Source organism: Lipomyces doorenjongii, assembly GCF_038497915.1.
Source record: "Lipomyces doorenjongii strain NRRL Y-27504 unplaced genomic scaffold V1508scaffold_1, whole genome shotgun sequence".
Lineage (NCBI taxonomy): Eukaryota > Fungi > Ascomycota > Lipomycetes > Lipomycetales > Lipomycetaceae > Lipomyces > Lipomyces doorenjongii.
This window is the reverse complement of record NW_027118068.1, coordinates 474,737-494,542: the sequence shown is the minus strand read 5'-3', so window position 1 is coordinate 494,542 and position 19,806 is coordinate 474,737. Positions and strand designations below refer to the sequence as shown.

Sequence of the window (19,806 nt, the reverse complement as noted above, 5' to 3'; positions counted from 1 at the left end):
TGTTGCCAACGACACGAGATTACAGCGGGACTTAGAGATCTCTCTGTGCGGCTTGCAATCATGTGACTTCCCAATCTTGAATGCTTCAAGAAGTTAAACCCTTAGTTGCACGACGCTGGCTCTCGCGATTTGCGCGCCAACAGTATTCAGTCACAGCAGTGCTGCTCCACGGTGAATCAATACTACTACTGTGCCCTCGTCGTGACGATCACCCACTTCCTACAACACTATCTTCTCTTTGCAGCGTCATGCTGACGCGTGTCCCAGTGTTTGCAAGCAATTCCATCTGCTTTTATTAATTGTGGTGATTATAGCAACATTCACAGTCCGACTAAATTGTGTTCCCCCCTCGATACATCGCGCATCGTTGCCAGAGGGCCAGACTGAGCAATCCGCACTAATCACCATGGAGAATACAGGGCATAACCTGCTACTGAGATTTATTGAATCCAATCATTTCTCGCTTTTCCTGTGCATCGCTTATCTGGCTCGGTACGCCGACAACATTGGCATTCACTATTATCTTTGTCGGAAACTTCATTCCTTCTCGTACCTCGAGATTGAGTTCTTCCTGCCGCAACTATGTCAGATTATCTTGACCGTACCCACCGAGTCGGTGGCACTGGAAGAGTTTTTGCTTGAGATGTGCAATCGTAGCACGCATAGTGCTGTCTTGGTAAGTAATGTCGTAATTGTGCGTGCGTCGCCATATTGCCTGGTGAACAGCTGTGACATCGGTCGACATATCGTTGTCACAGTCATTGTAGGCATATGTGTTGTCACCTACTTAGTTAGATTACTTGACTTAGCCCAGTCTGTAGCTGATTAGGGAGAGCGAATTGTCACTTTTTCGTAACTCTTCCAGAGATTCTAATTACTAACATATTTGTATAGTCATTTTGGCTTCTACAAGCGCACCTCGAAGACCTTTCTCACGATCCTGAGTCACGCTCATTCCAGATATGCCGACGAGTGTACAATAAAGTGCAATACATTCTCTTCGGGGTTGGTGAGCCACCCAGCGCCAAGATCACATCAAATCCCGGTCCAGCGTTGGTGCTTGCCAGTGCCGTAATGGGTGTCACGGCTGTTCCCAAGGTGACGGAATTTATGGGTCCCATCACAATTGCACAAGCCCGAAAACCCAGACTGCGTGTGTTCCATCTGGCGCCGAAATTAGCAAAGTCGCGGTCGTTCTCTAAGATCTCGAATGGAACTGCTGTGAAAGGCAAATCGCAGACTAAGCGTCTTCCTCAGATAGAAACTGACAACGTGCGACATAACGTGGAGCAGGATGACGATGACGATGAGGAGACATCGCCCTCAAATGGACAGAAAGAGGATGACGAGTCATTTGATCTTGAGGATGGCGAAGCATCGGGGTCACGAAGTAGTCAAGGCGACCGGCCTCTAGGAGGACTCTATGGTCTAGACACCGCCGGCATCTCCTCACTCCCCGATCTAAGGTCACACAAGCTTTCTGAGACTTTGGCATCGTCAGCATCGTTGTCATCCACATCAGTGTACACCAAAAAGTCATTCATGAGCAAACTCCACAATAGTCACCACATCCATCGAATCGCACCTACAACGCTGACGCCCTCGGCTAGAGTGCGCATGCTGAAAACGAACTACTTTCGATACGAGACATCCTTTGCATACGCGCTCCAGGCAATTTCAACTCGTCTGCGGCTGGTACCCAAACCAGCAAGATTGTCCGCTTTGCGTGCAGAAATCACATTACTGAATAACCAGTTACCAGCTGAGGTTGATATTCCTATGATTCTGGAGACAGACACCTACAGAGCGACTCCTCGGCAGCATAAGATCGTCAGAATATCGCCAGCCGAAGCTACAATTCTGAATTCAGCCGAGCGAGTGCCATTTCTGCTCATGATCGAAGTCTTACGAGACGATATTACATTCGATCCAGATACACCGCGGAATCAGGAAATTCTCAATAATCCAACTGACTACCGTAGCCTCTTTGACCTTGCCTATTCCTCCCCTTCCAGCCACCAACTCCATATTGAGGTCGAGAACACCCTGCCGAAGGGCCCAATTAACCCAAAGGCGATATTTACAGAGTCGGAGATGGGCGATATCTCCGCATCGCCATTGACCGAATTGTCAAATGGGACGGCTACAGACTATGTTCTAGGTGGTGTCGACCCGGTTACTCCTGTCCCTGTCTTGTCAGAAGAATCATCAAAATCGTCTACCCCTCGTACGTCTGACCTGTCTTTTGCACCGTCATACCAGATTAACCGGCCATCCCCCCCCGTGGCTAAGAATATAGCTGAAATGAATGATGTAGCTGTGCACATGCGGACCGCCGCCACGATGTTGGCACAGCTGGATTTGGCACAAGGCACGAACGGAGGCACAAAGCTGCCTAAAGACGAAATTCAGCAAATCAAGTCACGAATTGTCAGCAGCATGCAGCATCTTGAAGAGCAGAACGCTTTCGTGGATGTTGAAATTCCGCCGGCTATTAGTCACAGCGGTCCTCCAGCGGTTAACAAAGAAGTCGGTGAGCGGCGCTTGGAGAATGACATAAAAACTGGTGTGATCAAGAGTGATGCCAGTATTGTTGGTTTCGGCGAGGAATGGAACGCCAAGAAGGAGCGAATACGAAAATTGTCGCCATATGGTCATTTGCCAACCTGGGATCTGGTCTCAGTTATCGCTAAGACGGGATCCGATTTACGGCAAGAAGCCTTTGCATGCCAGTTGATTCATGCTATTAAGCGGATATGGGAAGATGCAGATGTTGACGTGTGGGTCCGACGAATGACAATTCTTGTTACCGGTGCCGGGTCTGGTCTTGTCGAGACGATCACTAATGGTGTTAGTATACATTCCCTGAAGAAGGCGTTGGCAACGTCGATGATGGGGCGATCTGAGACTGCTCATAAGGGAAAGGTCGCCACGTTGTCAGAATATTTTTTCAGAGTATTTGGAGTGCGTGGATCAGAACGGTTTAAGAAGGCGCAGGCAGCGTTCATAAAGTCGCTCGCGGCGTACTCGCTTATCTGTTATATTCTCCAAATCAAAGACCGGCATAACGGCAACATTTTGCTGGACACAGATGGACATGTGATTCGTAAGTTCACCTCGCATCTTGGCTGATAGTAGAACGCCTTGCTCACGGTATTAGACATTGACTTCGGTTTCTTGCTGTCGAACACACCGGGCAGTGTGGGCTTTGAAGCTGCCCCTTTCAAACTCACCCAAGAATACATCGAACTGATGGACGGTGGCAGCTCAGAAGCCTTCGAATCATTCCGGGCACTCGTCAAAATTGCGTTCAAGGCACTTCGGAAGCAGGCAGACGATATCGTTGTCCTAGTAGAAATGATGCAGAAAGAATCTCCGCTTCCGTGTTTCATGAGTGGTGACGCTACAGCTCATTTGCTCCGCCAACGATTCCAGCTACAAATGTCCGAAACGGAAGTGGACGCATTTGTAGACAACCAGTTAATCAATAGAAGTATGGGCAGCATGTACACAAGGCTATATGACCAGTTCCAACTTGTGACCCAAGGCATTTACAGTTAACGGTGGCAGGCTAGATTTCAAGGGAGAGGAGAAAAGGAGAACGCATAATTCTTTGTAGATTATTCTGTCAAGTGCAGTTGTGTGCAATTAATAGTTCATTCATTCGTTTATGAGCGCTTTTGATTTGTCAATCACAATGAAGTTTGAATGTAACTAACAAAAAAGGGATATGATAGAGACGATGGAGCGGTCATAATTTACTTATTTTATGAATCAATCATTACGCGCCACGCTTAGATATGCCAGAATGAATGTCACTATATTTTGTAGTGAATATTTCATGCACTATAAACGCCATTCTGGGACCAGCACATGCCAGCCCATAAATGCCATCGATACGCCCAAAACAAACCATGCGAGAACACCATAACCTCACGATACACCACAATAAACAAAACCTTAATCCATTACAGCTTCTATCTCCACTCCAGATTCTCCTCTAACCTTTAATATCTCTTCCCGTATCTTCTCCGAGACATTTCCTTCTAATCCTCGTAATACAATAGTCTTGACATTCCGCCAGCCGCTGTCCCACTCTGCCGACATAATCACTTGTTCGTCCAGCCATGAGCAGTAACTGAAATCTATCCATTTCAGGCAAAAGCTTGTCTTGCTGAGCGATCTCAGGGTTGATATACATGAGCGTGCGGGGTAAATCTGTGCCTGCGCATCTGGAGATGAATAAAACATGTCCGGAGGAATCGGCCAGTTCGCTAATGAAAGAGCTATTAACGTCGGATTTGATTTAAGTAGCGATAGCAGTGTTGACCACAATTTAGTCGGCGACGATGTGGATGGATGTGATAATGAGAGCGCAGACAAGAATGGAAATGCACGGGTTGTAGGCAGCGAATGTTGCCATGATAATACGGGTGATGGCGACTGCTTTGGCGCAACAAATTTTGCGAGCATTGCTAGTGAGAGGTTTGAGTCGTCAATTTGGAAGGTCAAGTCAAGACTCGTGATTCGGTCGTTGCTGTCGTCAACTGATAATTCCAGCTCGTCCTCTGATTCTGAGTCCTCTGCATATTTGTCGTCGACGTCGCCGACCTCTTCGCACTCATATGCCACGTACTTTGGATCAAATAAAAGTCGTAGTCCCTGCGGTCCGATTCCGTTCGGACTATATCGGCCCAGGTACGCGACCAATACCATTTTCATTGTCGGTTCCAACGTTGGAAGATAATGCTGTAAATAAACGGCATTGAATTCCCAATCCCTAGCCAGTCGTACCAAGCACCAATGCAGCAGACTACCTCGCCTAGGTAGCAACTCCGACAGTGACGATAATGGAGTTGCAGGTAGATTCTTGGCGAGCACATTTCGTTCTTCCCGATATCTCTGAAATTGAGGCTGTGACCTCATATGTGTCATAGCTTCATATTGATCTATACGTTGCTTATGACGGTTTCCAGGCGCAACTGCAAAGTTACTGCGTTCCTGAGCAAGCCAAGTTGGAGGTGGTGGCGGTCCTGCGAAAGTTCGCCTTGTTCTACGAACAGGAACAGCTGTGGATGAGGAATCCGCGGCCACTGGATCAGTGAGGTAAGCCGACAGAGATAGTGGATAAGTCTCAATTATAGGCGCAGCTGTATCTGACCTTATTGTCAGATCATCGGTCCCAGAAGACGACGATGCTGCTGCTATGGCGTGCGAGCGAGCGCGAGATTCCTGGATTAATTCGTTGACCGACTTCGGCTGCTGATGGTGTTGTCGAGACGACGAATTGCTGTTCAGAGCAGCGTAGTGCTTTGTCAAAGTGTTTGCGTTGGCATGGTGTTTGGGCATGGCGAGGGGCATCCGGGATATACGACTGGTGAGATTCGTCAATTGTGCGCATATACTGGCAGGCTTGCGGTCTTCGAGGAAGAGAATACAAATCGAATCTCGGATATAAGTACGACCGATATTGCCACTAGTATGGATGGTGGTGTTACCTATTCCCGTACAATATTCGTTTGGCCGCTGGAGGCGTAGGGGATCCCGAATCAGTGTAGATATTTCGAGCAGACTCCCAGTTTAACAGACTGTCCCCACATTGGACTATCTCACCGTCACGTACTTGTAACTAGAAAGTCTATTATTCCAAAAGCAATACTGTTTAGCACAACCTTTCTGTCCTCTTATTTTAGACAACGAACGAGGTATGCTAATATTTTTTTCAAGAAACCAATGCAGTCTCATTCTCAATTATTACCCTAACCCTTATTGCGTGACTAGGCTCCGACGGCAAGAGTGGTTGATGTAGTTTCTAAGCGTTAGTGGTTTAGCGGTAAAATTCGTCGTTGCCATCGACGAGCCCCCGGTTCGACTCCGGGCTGACGCAATCTTTACTTTAAATTTTATTTTATTTTTTCTCAATTGGCATTCATACCCCACGATAGCCCTGCATATGCATATTTGGGCGTTGCAGGTCTATTAAATGCTGTTGATAGATATTGTGAATGGAACACGGTGACTGGTTGTGCTCCTGTTCTTCAGGACCCGAATATCCCAAGTGAGTTCGAGAAACTCTATCTGATAAGCAGCCGCATCAATTTATCAATCTATCGTGAACGGCTGCGTCGGATGGTTTCGTCAGCCAATTAAACAGTGTAAATACTATACACATCGACCACTCGTCAGAAAAGTCCCAGGAAAGCACTGACACGTCACTAAAGAGGACGTGTACAGAACGACCCCGAAGCGTCATATATTCATAGTGGGGGCCGCCTCGAGGAATACATGGCATGATCATTGACGCTGACCAGAAGTATGTCATCTTGCGAGTCATACTCTAATATTCTCAATTGTCCCTGTCGCCTGTAACACCTTCGGAGCGCTGATTCATAGTAATATAGGAGTCACTTTTTATCTTTTTGGAGAAATTGAACAAGTGATGTCATTTTTCAAATGGATGTCGGGGTCGGTCAGTACAGTTTGGTGTCATTAATGCGGACCACCAGGTTTTATGATGTACTATTGCGCGCTGATGCATACTTACTTACTACAGGCCGCCTCGACTGCGTCTCCTGCGTCAACGCCGAAGCCAAATGTTACCGTTAATACGAGTGGAATGGCAAATGAGTTATCTTCCAATGACGCCAGTGGGACTTGCACCCCGTCGCAGGTAATGGATGTGTTGCCACCGAAAATAGACGGAAGTGACAAATTTTTTGGCATGGAAAATGTAAGTGGCCTTTCATGTGAATAGTTTAAACGTGGAGTCGAGTTAACTTAATGTTTGTGTATAGTTTGGAAACACCTGGTAATTCCGAGCAACTAGTCGCCGTAAATATGACAATCAGTTAATAAGTGTTTTAGTTATTGCAACTCTATCATTCAGTGTCTATATTACACAAAGCCATTTCGGGAAATGGTAGTCAACTATCCCACGCACTCCGCAACTGTGCGACCACCTCGCCTTTCCGTCCGCGGCAAGACGCCACATCCTTTCGCTGATTCCACTGATTCCAAGAACAACGCGAACAGCAGGAGTCAATCTGGTAGTAGTACACCGAAAAGTGGATTTGGAATTTCATATTTTTCGCTTGGAAGTAATAATAATTCATCTCCAAATACCATCAACAAAGAGAACGGCATGAACGGTACTGCGAATTCTACTAACAGTGGAAAGGGACTTTCGAGATCCAGTTCAGTCTGGCTTCCGACGGATTTAATGAAGCAGCAGCGCCGGTCAAGTAGTGCTGCGGTACGAGAGGATCTAGCGCAACAACCGCTACCCCCACCACGTTCATTCCAATCATCGTCGAACTCGTCTTTATCAAGTCAGTCTACTTCGACGTCAATCAACACACAAGTACCAACATCTACATCACTATTACATATGCAACTTCCTCCAAAACCTGACGAAGCACAGACGCCAGAGCAAAAGAAGAAAGCCGCACTCCAGAACGGGCCAGTAATTAATTTGGACCATTCACTTGCCTCGTCGTACGGTATGGAAGAGACGCTTTTTGCGACGCTAAAAGACCTGTTTGAAGCTGTCATGGAAAACAGATCACGCACAGGAGTCGTGTCTCCGGCCAAGTTGATCGAAGTGCTAAAGCGGCGAAATGAGTTGTTCAGGTCATCTATGCACCAAGATGCCCATGAATTCTTCAACTTCTTGCTCAACGAAATAATCGAAAATGTGAAAGATTACGATGCAAAATTATGCAATGGCTCCCAAGGTTCGAGTATAGGACCGCGTTGGGTGCATGACTTATTTGAAGGTTTGCTCACTAGTGAGACGAAGTGTCTGACGTGCGAGAATGTGAGCACGCGTGATGAGCAATTTATGGACTTGTCTATCGATCTCGAGGATCATTGTTCTGTGACAGCTTGCTTACAACAGTTTTCAGCATCAGAGTTGTTATGCCAGAACAACAAGTTTCATTGCGATTGTTGCTGCGGTCTGCAGGAAGCGCAGCGGCGAATTAAGATCAAGAGATTACCTCGAATCCTTGCACTTCATTTGAAGCGATTCAAGTTTACCGAGGACATGCAACGGAATATGAAGCTATTTTACAGAGTAGTTTTCCCTTTTCATTTACGACTCTTCAATAACACCACGGACGACGTGGAGAATCCGGATCAAATTTACGAGTTGTACGCTGTCGTCGTGCATGTTGGTGGCGGTCCGTATCATGGGCATTACGTTTCCATTGTTAAAACCGAGCACGCAGGATGGGTCTTGTTCGACGATGAAATGGCCGAGCGCGTGGATGAGCAGTATGTTCAGAATTTCTTTGGTGACAAACCCGGGTTGGCTAGCGCATATATTCTGTTTTATCAGGCAATTACGGAGGAACAGTATAGAATCAGTAGAATGGGTTAAAATGATTGTTATGTAGTGGTAAACGGATGGTCATAGATCGGAATTTCTTACTTTATATGAATACATTTACTGGAGTTGGCCTTTTGATCATTGGTGATTTCAATTACTTTCACGATTTTGCTATTGTATATACTGATAATTGGTGTAAATACATGATAGATTGCATTACGTACAATCGACAAAAATCTGGGTATTTCCATTTAGGTTTTAGTTCCTATCAAGATCAGATGAGCGGTAATGCTGTCATGCAATGAGTGCTTTTCGGACACTGCCCAATATCGGTACAAGCCCCCTCACCTACGTCGGTTCTTCATATCTTCTGCGCTATGATTGAACGACTGCCGAATACATAGAATGCTAATCTGAAAGCTGACTCACAGTTGAATTGACTAGCAGTCCCTTCTTTACCATTAATACAGTTGAATTTTTGGAATCAAAATGACAACGAGGGATAAGTGGATTGACATTTTACACGGTATGTACTGACTTAAGGTGCCCATCATCACTTCACATTTTGCCAACACGTGCATCCACGGAAGTTGACAAATGCCAATAACTGTTGGTAAACATATATCAGATTTCTAATTTTTGTATTATAGAACTTCACACGGCCCCAGAACCATCACCAGAACTTCGAAAACAAGTCGAAGATCAAATAAGACGCGATCTCGCACGACATCCGCCTCCGAAGACGGGACTCCATCCCTCAATTCCTTCTCTCCCAGAATTTAAATTTACGCCGTTAATACAAGACGCATTAACCCGAGTTTCGCAAGCGAACGGGGATATCACTGCGATTAGCGGGATAGATCTGTCCCGGTACTCTTCACTTGACTTCGAAGCAGATGATCCGGTTGAAAAGCAGGAAAATCTGCGAAAAGCATATGTTGCGCTAGGGTATACCCAAATACGAAAAGATAATCTTGACTTGATAAGTTTAGTGGGACGGAATCAGTGGCTGTTGGGTAATGATGAATTGGAGCAGGATTTGAAAACACTGGAGGAAGATGTTATGAGGGAGCAGAATGAGGCTGCTATTATAGCTAGACGCGAGAAGGGTGCGCCTGTGTGAAATGATGAGAGACATAGAAGTACAAAGAAGAAATTTCCATGTATATTAGATGTTAATCGCGAGCCGATGAATGTGATCTATCATGTCTGGAATTACTCCATAAGTCAATATCCGAGTATCCCAATTCAACGGGGCCCTTGGTTCTTCTAAACTTTTGTGTGGGAATCCAAGAGTAACTCTGATATGAGACTGCTACCGGAATTGACATTGAAGTAAGCCAACCCACATGAACGATTGGTCTTTTCTCCCAACCTGCGCCACCACACTGATCATGTCCCAACGCTCATCTCGACGACGTCATCCATTGCATTTCAACATCATATTGTTTGATCGTACACCGCAACCACGCATATCAATATTTTAATACTTCTCAATATCTTCAGTGTATCAGTAATCATGGCATGGCGATGTAGCGCGCCTACAAATGCGGGTCTCATCGACAATCTCACAACCGCAAACATACTCTCGACACCGCGTATCATCGCAGCCATGAAAGCCACTGACCGTGCACATTACTCGCCCCGCCGACCTTACGACGACGCTCCACAATCGCTCGGATTCGGTGCAACAATATCAGCCCCGCATATGCACGGCCATGCACTAGAATCACTCGCACCGATGTTGCGCCCTGGTGCGTCCGTGCTGGACATCGGAAGTGGGAGCGGTTATTTGGTAGCGGTCTTCTCTAAATTGGTGAGACCGGGCGGGAAAGTGGTCGGGGTTGAGCATATTAAGGAGTTGAACGAAGCTGCTGAGAGACGATTTGTGGCAGCAGAGGGCACCCTGGCGAAGGAGTTGCTGCAGAAAGGCGAAGTAGTGTTTCAAACCGCAGATGGAAGACGAGGATGTCCTGGTGAAAAGTTCGACGCGATTCAGTAAGTTCATCACGCTTATCGCTTGGAATGTGTGGCTCACTAGAGTAGTGTGGGGGCGTCCATCCCAGTGGTTCCGGAAGTGTTGATCGACCAATTAAAATCACCAGGTAAGATGTTCGTTCCTGTGGGCGACGTCAACGAAGACCAATACATATACGAGTACACGAAAGACGCTGAAGGCCACCTTACGAGAGAACGGTTGTTCGGCGTGTCTTATGTGCCGCTTGGTGATGTGGAGTACTACTACGCCAGGGGGAGAAAGCTGGTTGAATGATCGCCCCCTTATGGTTTGCATATGGTTAAGGGATTGGCGTTAAAAGGTGGCACTCGTTGAGTCGCTTGGAATACGGACAGAAAATTGGAGTTAATCGTTGAATATTAATTAAATGCCCTGTGCAGAAGCCAGAAAAATGTCTGCCACCCTAATAGTCGGAACTTGCGTGGCTGCTACTTGTAATCATAAACAAAAAACAATTGAACCCCGAACAAAACTTAGTAATATATAGCAAGATAACAAAAAAAATCACGACTGCGCGAAGCTGTGCCAACACATATGCAAGTAGTCCACGCAATAAGAGCACATAAACAACCATATCCGAACGCAATCCTTGCATTTGCCCTAAACGCTGTACTGCCAAAACCGACAAAAAGGTAGAAAACCGATAAAACACGTAAAACACATAAAAGCACATAACAGTCATATATAAATATGAGCATGAAGAGGCATACATCTTGGAAAACCTCCCCACATATCGGCAACCTTGAACTCTAAGACATGTGCCAAAGCATATAAACAGAACGGCGATTGACAACGTCTACAGTGCCGCCATCGTATTATCGTGCTCAATACCAGGGGTCACACTCGATATAAACTTCAAGAAAATGACCAAATATTGATCCACGCGAACCGCCTCCTCGCTATCATCCTCGTGCTCAACACCAGCGACATCTTCCCACCCTTCAGAATCAAGTCCAAGACCGTCCATACCCGCAAGTAGATCTTCCTGCCCAAGGCGCGCTTTTTCTTCGTCCTTCTGTGCCGCACGAATACGCCGCTGCCGGGCTTCTGCACGGGACAAGAGCATCTTCATGACACCAGCATGACGACAAGGGTGGATCGAGACCATGGTTGTGTATTCCAAAAACGGAGCATTTTCAATCGTGACTGTCTTATCCTTGTATTCCGACACAATATCCTCGAACATCTCGTCAGGGGATAATGGCCCACCAGCTGCATTGAAGCCAGAGAGATACATCTTCGGTACACGGTACGATGTTGAATAGGTGATGTACAGATTATATGACCGATCGGGTAGGGAAGTTGTCACGGCTGACGATGACGGATGATCGGGATAGGAGGTGTCGGCCGTCGTATTCTGGAGGTAACCGGAGTCCTCCAACTCATTCGCCTCCATGTCATCGATGTCGAGTACAGAATCGTCATCGTCCTCGTGCTTAGTGGAGGGCTGGACTATCGAGGATGCTGAAGTAGACGGCGACATGGTCGGCGAAGAGCTGGAACGAGACACATATGATATTGTCCAGCCATCTTCGTCTTCTCGCTCCTCGGCGTTGGTGGACGAGCCTACGTAAGGGCCCGAAGCCGCTTGTGCTCGGACGTGTGATGCTACATGTTTAGTAACGAGAAATTGCTTTTCTGGCGGTAAAAAGTCTCTCCGCTTAGATGGAGGCGCAGATGACCTGTAACCATGAAAGTTAGCAATCCAATCATATAACCATACCGACCAGTGCGTATCACACTGTGTCCATACCCCTTGAACTCGAATCACTCACCATGACCAAGTCGGAAACTTATACACCAAGTAGTCACCTGCAAGCACAAACTCCTCAGGGGTAATCTCCCCAGTCTGCTTAAAAGTTGAGACATGTGAAACGGGAGACAAATACTCCCGCCACGACGACAGCGTCGACTGCAGCCGCAGCATATTATCCGTGGGTGATCCTCCCCAACAAGAATCAAAAAGTAATGTCAAGGTATGGCCCTTGCAGACGCAGAACGCTAAAAAGACGGAGTCTCGTAGCTTCTAGACACTCCTCAATATGAGAGGTTGATGTTGACGTTGCTAGTGGACGGCGAGAAGCGATAATCGCGAGCCGCGGTGTTGACAGCAGTATGTCGATGGCATTACCCGGCCCAACGAAAATATGTTACCCGGACTGGACATGTAAGTTGGCTTAACATAGCAAGCGAGCAACTTTTGAGCCCAGAAAGAAGGTTTTGCTAACTCAAACTATCCGTTAGCGCCGCCATTTCAAGGTAAAGTTGCAAAAAAATGATGTTGAAGTTTTACGTGGGAATCAGCGAAATGGTGGAACTTAAGGGAATCCAGGGCAAGGGTTATTGTCCCCAGAATCGGTTGCAGAACCTCCCAACTAACTCATAGCGTCTAGTCGCGAAGGTTAATGTTAATGCTGATCCAATGCCCCTGAGCAGACAAGCCTACGGACTGTCTAAACATCGAGAGAACCTTTGAAATTCAAGCGAACCAACTTCGCAGACGGTGGCAATGCCTCCCAGACGACGCAAGCAAGTGTCTGATGCACCCAGTTCAGGTCACGGAGGAATCCAAGATGTCAGCACGCATTCAGTTGAGGATAACGCGTCATCATCAGCAAATACGCCGATAGTAGAGACGTCTGCGACAGACACGACTACTACCAGTGTGGACGGAGACAAGGTTACAAAACAAGAACTGCCCCATCGCAAGCACCGGAAACCGCTTAAGCAGTCTCGTCGTGTCGTGTTTTTTCTTGGTGCTCTGCTTGGCATAATACTGGCATGGTACTTCGCCGCCTCGCCCGAGTTCTCGCTCGACAGCCTAAACGACTTGAATCTGGATTCATTTGCGGAGTATTTCGAAGATATGAAGGGAAAGCTACCGTACGGAATATTAAAAGAGGCGAATGACATTTCTCAGAAAGAGCAGACTATGCTAAAGACAGAACCATTTGCGGTAGGGAGAGCGATGTATCTTGATGGTTTAAGAGCAAAACACCCTGTTGTCATGGTATGTCACCACCTGTTTTTGTAATTTAGACTAACTGGCTAGGTTCCCGGTGTTATTTCGACTGGTCTGGAATCCTGGAGCGTCACCGACACGGACGAATGCTCCTGCGAGCCATACTTCAGAAAGAGGCTATGGGTACTGACGAACACATTCCGCTTGATCTCTACTGGAAGCTGAGCTGACAATCTCGAATAGGGAAGTTGGAACATGTTACGAGCAATGCTGCTTGACAAGACCTGCTGGCTCGTAAGTACTCTTACTGCATTGAGGTATTGATTTGGCTAAGTCAGTATATAGAAGCACATTATGCTTGATCCTATTACGGGCCTTGATCCGAAAGGATACAAACTGCGTGCCGCTCAGGGATTGGAAGCAGGTCCGTTTCTGCGTATAGATCTGTGAAGCGGCGACGAACTAACTGTTGAAAATAGCGGACTTCTTCATTACCGGCTACTGGATATGGAACAAAATCCTTGAGAATTTGGCTGCTATTGCCTACGTAAGTGCAGCACTCCATGTTGTGCAAACTGTACTAAGAAGAGCAGGATCCAAACATGATGCACACTGCTGCCTACGACTGGCGTCTCGCCTACATGGACCTAGAGCTTCGTGGTAAGTATTGTGCCAACCATTACTATTTGTTCATTGACCAACGACTCAAAGATGGCTACTTTTCCAAACTAAAAAGTATCATCGAAGAGAACCAGCATCGCCTTAAGAAAAAGACTGTTCTTGTAAGCCACAGCATGGGCTCCCAAGTGATCTTTTACTTTTTCAAATGGGTCGAAGCCGATGGGCTTCACTTTGGCAACGGCGGTAAAAACTGGGTTAACGACCATATCCACGCTTTTGTCGATGTATCTGGCTCGTCGTTGGGCACGCCAAAGAGCATTGTCGCATTACTGAGCGGCGAGATGAGGGATACCGTTCAATTGAATGCATTGGCGGTGTATGGTCTCGAAAAGTTTTTTTCCCGAGCTGAACGTGCGCTGCTATTGCGCTCATTCCCAGGCATCGCAAGTATGCTGCCAAAGGGAGGTGAAGCCGTATGGGGAAGTCTTGAATTCGCGATTGATGATATGGGTAACCAGACCGTGAGTTATGGAAATTTCATTCAATTCAGGAATACAATGTCACAACTGTCTGCCAAAAATTTGACGGTTCCGGACAGCATTGAGTACTTGTTTACGCAGGCCCCGGGGTGGTTTAGAGATCGTGTGGAAGAGAACTACAGTCACGGGCTTGCGCGAACTAGAGCGGAAGTTCAAGCTAATGAGGCGGATCCACGGAAATGGATTAATCCTCTTGAAGTTGCGTTGCCTAATGCACCTGATTTGCGGATATTCTGTCTGTATGGCGTCGGCAAGTCAACCGAGCGGGCGTACGTATATCAAGAGGAGAAAGATAAAGGATTGGTAAAATTGAATGTTTCGATCGCGGCTGGAGGGATGTATGAGCCGGTCATTATGGGAGAAGGCGATGGTACCGTGTCGCTCATCACACACTCAATGTGCCACCGATGGCGAGATGAGCACAGCAAATTTAATCCGGGCAGAAGTAAGGTCACGATCGTCGAGATGCCACACGAGCCAGAGCGGTTCGACGTTCGCGGTGGTGCAAAAACCGCTGAACATGTTGACATTCTCGGACGCGCGGAGTTGAATGAGTTGGTGCTGAAGGTTGCGGCTGGGAAGGGGGACGAGATTGAGGATCGCTTCGTGAGTAAGTTGAAAGATTATGCTGCCCGTATTGATTTGGGCGAGAATTAACCTGTACATATTTTTACACTATTTGTGACATATCCGCTTGTATAAATTATGGCAAGAGATTTTAGACTATGTGGACACCTTTACCCGGTCATTGTATCAATATTCAATACACAAAACAATTTAATACTATTACATGGATTCATAGTACATCTACAGCAAATAATTGCCGTTTGAAGCCTGCACTATCGCAGTACTCCGCTTGGCGTCAATAAATAACTCCTCCGCCTCCTCTATATCAGCGACACCAATCTCCGCTCGTCCTTTTGCGCGAGCGAGAATACCCGCAGGCGCCATCAACTGCAACGCGTACCGTAAGCTAGAGTTGACGCCCTGCTCGGCGAGCTTGTCCAGACCTTCGTTAGAGATGGACAGACTCTCCGTGTTCTTGCGTTTCTCAACGATTAATCTGATTTCGTCTTTATTGTAGGGCAGCGTGCGGACGATCAGTAGCCGGTCGACTAGGTCAGGCGGAACCCCATGCGGCGCGACAATATCCTCCGTTCCGCGAATAGTAGCCATTCCTCTATTCGACGCCAAGACAACCACGGGCGAAATTGACGATTCCAGCGCGCGATTCAGATATGTGAAGCATTCGATGTCGAGCATGTGTACTTCGTCGATAAATAGAACGCCGGGAACCAATTCAGCGACGCCCTGGTCGATGTATTTGTTGACGATCTTATTGATCTCCTGTCGCAGTTTATCTGTGATTTCGGTCTTCTTGGGCTTCATGAGCTGGCCCATCATGGACATGATATCTTGGCCGCCTTGTGGTCGCGCGTTTGCGATGTCCAGGTCATGTAACGAAACATCCTGAACGATCTCCTTTTTCTTGTGGACATCGCCTTTTGGTAACGGGACATACTCCTCCGCCTCCAAATCAAATTCGGTAGCATAAGCGTCTGACCGACCGACTCTCTTCACCGCGCCTGTATTAGCCTCGATATAAATAATATCGCCAACAGCCACCCGTTCCTTCTGGATCGACTCATAGATGCTGGGGTCTAACCGCAGTTGCTTGGTACCTTTAAATGACTTCAAGCCGACCACAACATGAGAAATAGTCTTGCCATACCCTCCTAACGGATTCTCCGCCTCCTCAGGCGTCAACTCCGTAACCTCGCCTTCGTAAACTTCTTTTGTTTCTTTGATCCTCAGCCCGATCGCACGCCGGAAATTCTCCATCAACGCTTCGGTTTTCTTGACTTCGGTAGAAAATATCTCGGAGCCGGTGATCGGGCAGAAGGGGACTTTGGGGCCAAGTTCTTGGGACATGGCGAGTGCCAATGCGGTTTTGCCAGTGCCGGGACCGCCGGCCAGGAGGATTGCTCTGCCGGACATTTTTTTAGCTTTGATCATGTCGACGATGAGACCACATGCCTGTATCGTTAGCATAAATGTCATTTGCAATGCAAGCAACTCAAATGCACTAATATGCAAGTAATTGATTAAAGATGAATTACCTCTCTGGCATTCTGCTGTCCGATGAATCCGCCATCCACTCGCGTGGCGAGGCCATATTCATCGAGACCGAGACCTTTGATGTGGGTATGTGCTGCGGTCCGGTTATCGCGCTGTGAGGATTTGATCTCGTTTATTTTGACCATGGTACTATCACGAATCTGATATATGATCTGTAGACGAACGAGAGTGCAGGCCAGCTGCGCTTGAATAGATTGACGAGATTTTTTGACAAAAAAGAGAAGTAGGACAGCGATGCGAAAGAGTGTGAAGAGAAGTTGGAGGTATGGGTGGTGTGGTTGGCGTTTGGTGAAGTTGGGTTTTGGTGGAGGAGAAATTTGTGTCGTCGCTAGGGTCTTTGAAGTAGATGCAGGCGAGCACCTGCGAAATGGCCACCACAATTAATGGCGACGTCCGCATATTCATTACATATCAGCTATGCGACTATCAAAGCGCTACTTAAAGTCGAATTGCTCGTTATTATCAATTTAATTGTGCTCAGTACGGTTGAGACAATACTCTAAAAGTACATATTCCAAACCAAAAATATATACAATCAACAATAGTAGCACGATGACAATTTACAAAGACTTTTAAGAAATCCGTAATCTCTACCAAACCGCGGAACACGCACAACATTACAAAAAGTACGAACGATTGTATATATAAACCCGTGAAAATGCCGATAATAACAAGATAGTTCCCATTGTAACGGACGAGGATTGTGGACAAACTTAATCTTCGTCATCGTCATCGTCTTCAGCGTCATCGTCTTCCTCGTCAGCGTCCTCATCGATGTCAACATCGGCGGCGCCGCCATCGACTTCGTCGAGGTCGTCATCCTCATCCTCATCATCATCGGCGTCTTCTTCATTTTCAGATTCGGACTCATCGCCTTCGTCCTCATCTTCTTCTCCAACGATATATCCTGCGTCGTCAAGCACGACTTCCTCCTCGTCGCCTTCGACGTACTCGACATCGCTGTCAACTTCCTCTTCCTCGTCCTTCCAGCCTTCTTTTCGCATATCAATCTGAGCGCTCAGCATTTCAAGCCGTCCCTGTAATGCCAGTAACCGACTCAGCGTGCCCGCGTTTCGGGCCAACGTACTTCTCACATTCGTCAAGGTATTGACTAGACCAGGAAGCCCAACGAGGTATCCACCATGCGCAACCATGATCCACCGAATCCACACAGACAGCTGCGACGCACGCGAGGGTGTCCGCGCTATCCGCTCCGCCAATCTTTCCAACAACGTCGCGCTCAGTGTCGGATCCAGCCGTATAATTGTCTGCTTAATGACAGAGACATCTGCGAACGACAAACATGACTCTAGAAGGGCCTGATCGTTCGTACGGAGCGCTTGGGTCAAAATGGTTGAAAGACTCCCTATAGTCGGCACAGCACCCGTCCTGCCTCCATGTGCGCTGAAGTCTTTATCTAGTGGCTTTGATGGCGATTTCCCGTTCGTTTGTGGTTTGGACTTCGACTTTGTCTCGAGCGCTGTGACCCGGTCTGCAAGAGTTATCTCCTCCTCGTTCTCGGACTCGGACGCGTTAGATGCTGCAGAGATGGCGTCTGAAACGTCGAGCATATCGACATCTTTAAGAGGCTCAGCCGAGCGCACTTTCGTTTCGCTGTCCTTGAATGGCTACTCAATCAGTATTGGTCTCAGTCCACTGTTACGCATAAATACGCCCAAAAATTAAAAAATTTTCAATACAAATCAACATACCCGGACGCTACTACTACTACTACTCTTCCCCTTCGTCCTCACGACCGTAGCTTTCGGTTTCATTCTGTACGTTGCAGATGAGATTGTTACGGGACTCGGTATTTTTTCGAATTAGCTATAATTTGCGGACCGTGTTCCAGTGCAGAACTGATCTTTCCGTATTTGACGCGTAAGGACTCAGACCACAACGGAAATGAATCCCGTCGGCGACATGCGAACACGGGAATTCGGGATAGATAGATTATGTGGACAGACTCTGTTTGCCTTGCTTTTTGTAAAGGCAACAAATTTTCTATAGGAGCTTTTGGGAGATCTCCCAAGGGTGGTAGCTCAACTGTGCAAAATGCCTGACGGATGCGCCACGGTATTAAGTTTAAAGTTGCAAATGCACGAAACACCCAAAGAGGACTAAGCGAACTTGAGAGTGAGTGTGTGACGATTGCTGGACTTTGGAAGTCTTTTTCGTTCACTTCTGCGGATCCCACTTGCTGGGCACACTTTCACAACCCCAGCTTTTATCACTTTTATGAACAATGTGATATTAACTGCGTGCGACTTGGACGCATTAAGAATACGTATGATGTTCACACTAGTGGAATGGTTGAGATTTTTAGTTGGCCCCGGCAGAGCTACTGACAGGAAGAGCCCACACGGAACAGGTTCAGCGACCAACAACGACTTAGAGGCACCGACAGCTAGACTGATAGAAGGCAGAGTAGTTGATCAAAGTTGGCAGCTAATATATACTGTTTATCTAGGTGATCCCAGAGAATACAAGTCGCACTGCCAATGAGTATGATTCAAACGCGTATTGGCGATATAACGATTTCAGAAATGTCTAGATACCTTTCGGCATAGATGGGACTGTATGCCTCACGAGGGCTGAAGGGCGGTAGCACTACTATCGTGTCGTGTACATAGGCGTTTACTATACCATTCTGCTGGACTGGCGAGAAAAGAAAAATGTGCTTACTAGTATTGCGGACTTTTACTATTTATGACTAGGTGGAGTGGGGATATATTTGGCTGCTACTTGACCTTGCTGGGGGTGGCCGGTTATGGAACCGAAGGAAAAGGGGGCCCGGCGTTTAGATGTGCATTCATTCTGGCACTTTCTGCGGTATTGTCATGTGATTCACATCCGGGTAACCTGTGATCGTCGTCGTGGCCTGGCCTTGTTTCTGCGTGCGTCACCAGCTCCAGTCAGACTTGTCAGCAGAGGGGAGTCGTACTTTTACTGGGAAACCGCGCCATGCCAGATGCGGCTAGCGCGTGCTAGTTCTCGCACGGTCGCGCCCCTTGCGTACTTCCGGCGGCGGGAAGGAGCATGCGCATGCGGGATGCCAGCTACGCAGGCAATGTTGTGGCGGTGCAAGGATCGTAGTGGTTTGGGTGGCGGAGCGTGGGCCAATAAGGACCCGAGCGAGCGGGGTTGGCCGGACAACGGTGGGCGGTGCGTCCGGCGGCGGGAAATATAACGAGCTCGC

General features: G+C 47.4%; 9 protein-coding genes and 1 non-coding gene across 10 annotated transcripts; 6 read left to right on the top strand and 4 right to left on the bottom strand.

Annotated features, from left to right (window-relative positions):
- Positions 1-167: 167 nt before the first annotated feature.
- On the top strand, positions 168-3,781 carry V1508DRAFT_407897 (kinase-like domain-containing protein). The gene is made up of 3 exons (XM_066938934.1): positions 168-676; positions 895-3,106; positions 3,161-3,781. Exons 1-3 carry the CDS (start codon positions 407-409, stop codon positions 3,559-3,561), a joined length of 2,883 nt encoding a protein of 960 aa, XP_066799103.1. The 5' UTR covers positions 168-406; the 3' UTR covers positions 3,562-3,781.
- V1508DRAFT_407896 (uncharacterized protein) lies at positions 3,583-5,699 on the bottom strand. The gene has a single exon (XM_066938933.1). The coding sequence runs from the start codon at positions 5,359-5,361 to the stop codon at positions 3,961-3,963; it is 1,401 nt and encodes a 466-aa protein (XP_066799102.1). The 5' UTR covers positions 5,362-5,699; the 3' UTR covers positions 3,583-3,960.
- A 117-nt stretch (positions 5,700-5,816) lies between these two features.
- V1508DRAFT_t1 lies at positions 5,817-5,887 on the top strand. The gene has a single exon. It is a non-coding gene; the product is annotated as a tRNA-Gly (tRNA).
- An 80-nt stretch (positions 5,888-5,967) lies between these two features.
- V1508DRAFT_407892 (uncharacterized protein) lies at positions 5,968-8,560 on the top strand. Its single transcript, XM_066938932.1, has 5 exons — positions 5,968-6,313; positions 6,402-6,469; positions 6,554-6,730; positions 6,795-6,808; positions 6,865-8,560. Exons 2-5 carry the CDS (start codon positions 6,440-6,442, stop codon positions 8,378-8,380), a joined length of 1,737 nt encoding a protein of 578 aa, XP_066799101.1. The 5' UTR covers positions 5,968-6,313; positions 6,402-6,439; the 3' UTR covers positions 8,381-8,560.
- Positions 8,561-8,667: 107 nt separating this feature from the next.
- On the top strand, positions 8,668-9,709 carry V1508DRAFT_407889 (Pre-mRNA-splicing factor SPF27). Its single transcript, XM_066938931.1, has 2 exons — positions 8,668-8,855; positions 8,980-9,709. The coding sequence occupies exons 1-2, from the start codon at positions 8,819-8,821 to the stop codon at positions 9,450-9,452; spliced, it is 510 nt and encodes a 169-aa protein (XP_066799100.1). The 5' UTR covers positions 8,668-8,818; the 3' UTR covers positions 9,453-9,709.
- A 20-nt stretch (positions 9,710-9,729) lies between these two features.
- On the top strand, positions 9,730-10,872 carry V1508DRAFT_10506 (protein-L-isoaspartate O-methyltransferase). The gene is made up of 2 exons (XM_066935841.1): positions 9,730-10,327; positions 10,376-10,872. Exons 1-2 carry the CDS (start codon positions 9,849-9,851, stop codon positions 10,599-10,601), a joined length of 705 nt encoding a protein of 234 aa, XP_066799099.1. The 5' UTR covers positions 9,730-9,848; the 3' UTR covers positions 10,602-10,872.
- V1508DRAFT_407886 (autophagocytosis associated protein) lies at positions 10,686-12,461 on the bottom strand. The gene is made up of 2 exons (XM_066938930.1): positions 12,122-12,461; positions 10,686-12,028 (listed from the first exon to the last, which is right to left on the bottom strand). The coding sequence occupies exons 1-2, from the start codon at positions 12,271-12,273 to the stop codon at positions 11,143-11,145; spliced, it is 1,038 nt and encodes a 345-aa protein (XP_066799098.1). The 5' UTR covers positions 12,274-12,461; the 3' UTR covers positions 10,686-11,142.
- A 312-nt stretch (positions 12,462-12,773) lies between these two features.
- Positions 12,774-15,254, top strand: V1508DRAFT_363072 (Lecithin:cholesterol acyltransferase-domain-containing protein). Its single transcript, XM_066937253.1, has 7 exons — positions 12,774-13,356; positions 13,399-13,491; positions 13,552-13,602; positions 13,654-13,732; positions 13,788-13,855; positions 13,902-13,968; positions 14,020-15,254. The coding sequence occupies exons 1-7, from the start codon at positions 12,856-12,858 to the stop codon at positions 15,123-15,125; spliced, it is 1,965 nt and encodes a 654-aa protein (XP_066799097.1). The 5' UTR covers positions 12,774-12,855; the 3' UTR covers positions 15,126-15,254.
- V1508DRAFT_378896 (TIP49 C-terminus-domain-containing protein) lies at positions 15,179-16,957 on the bottom strand. The gene is made up of 2 exons (XM_066937642.1): positions 16,589-16,957; positions 15,179-16,505 (listed from the first exon to the last, which is right to left on the bottom strand). The coding sequence occupies exons 1-2, from the start codon at positions 16,730-16,732 to the stop codon at positions 15,276-15,278; spliced, it is 1,374 nt and encodes a 457-aa protein (XP_066799096.1). The 5' UTR covers positions 16,733-16,957; the 3' UTR covers positions 15,179-15,275.
- Positions 16,958-17,059: 102 nt separating this feature from the next.
- On the bottom strand, positions 17,060-18,679 carry V1508DRAFT_407876 (Dip2/Utp12 family-domain-containing protein). The gene is made up of 2 exons (XM_066938929.1): positions 18,320-18,679; positions 17,060-18,235 (listed from the first exon to the last, which is right to left on the bottom strand). Exons 1-2 carry the CDS (start codon positions 18,380-18,382, stop codon positions 17,321-17,323), a joined length of 978 nt encoding a protein of 325 aa, XP_066799095.1. The 5' UTR covers positions 18,383-18,679; the 3' UTR covers positions 17,060-17,320.
- Between the last annotated feature and the right edge of the window lie 1,127 nt (positions 18,680-19,806).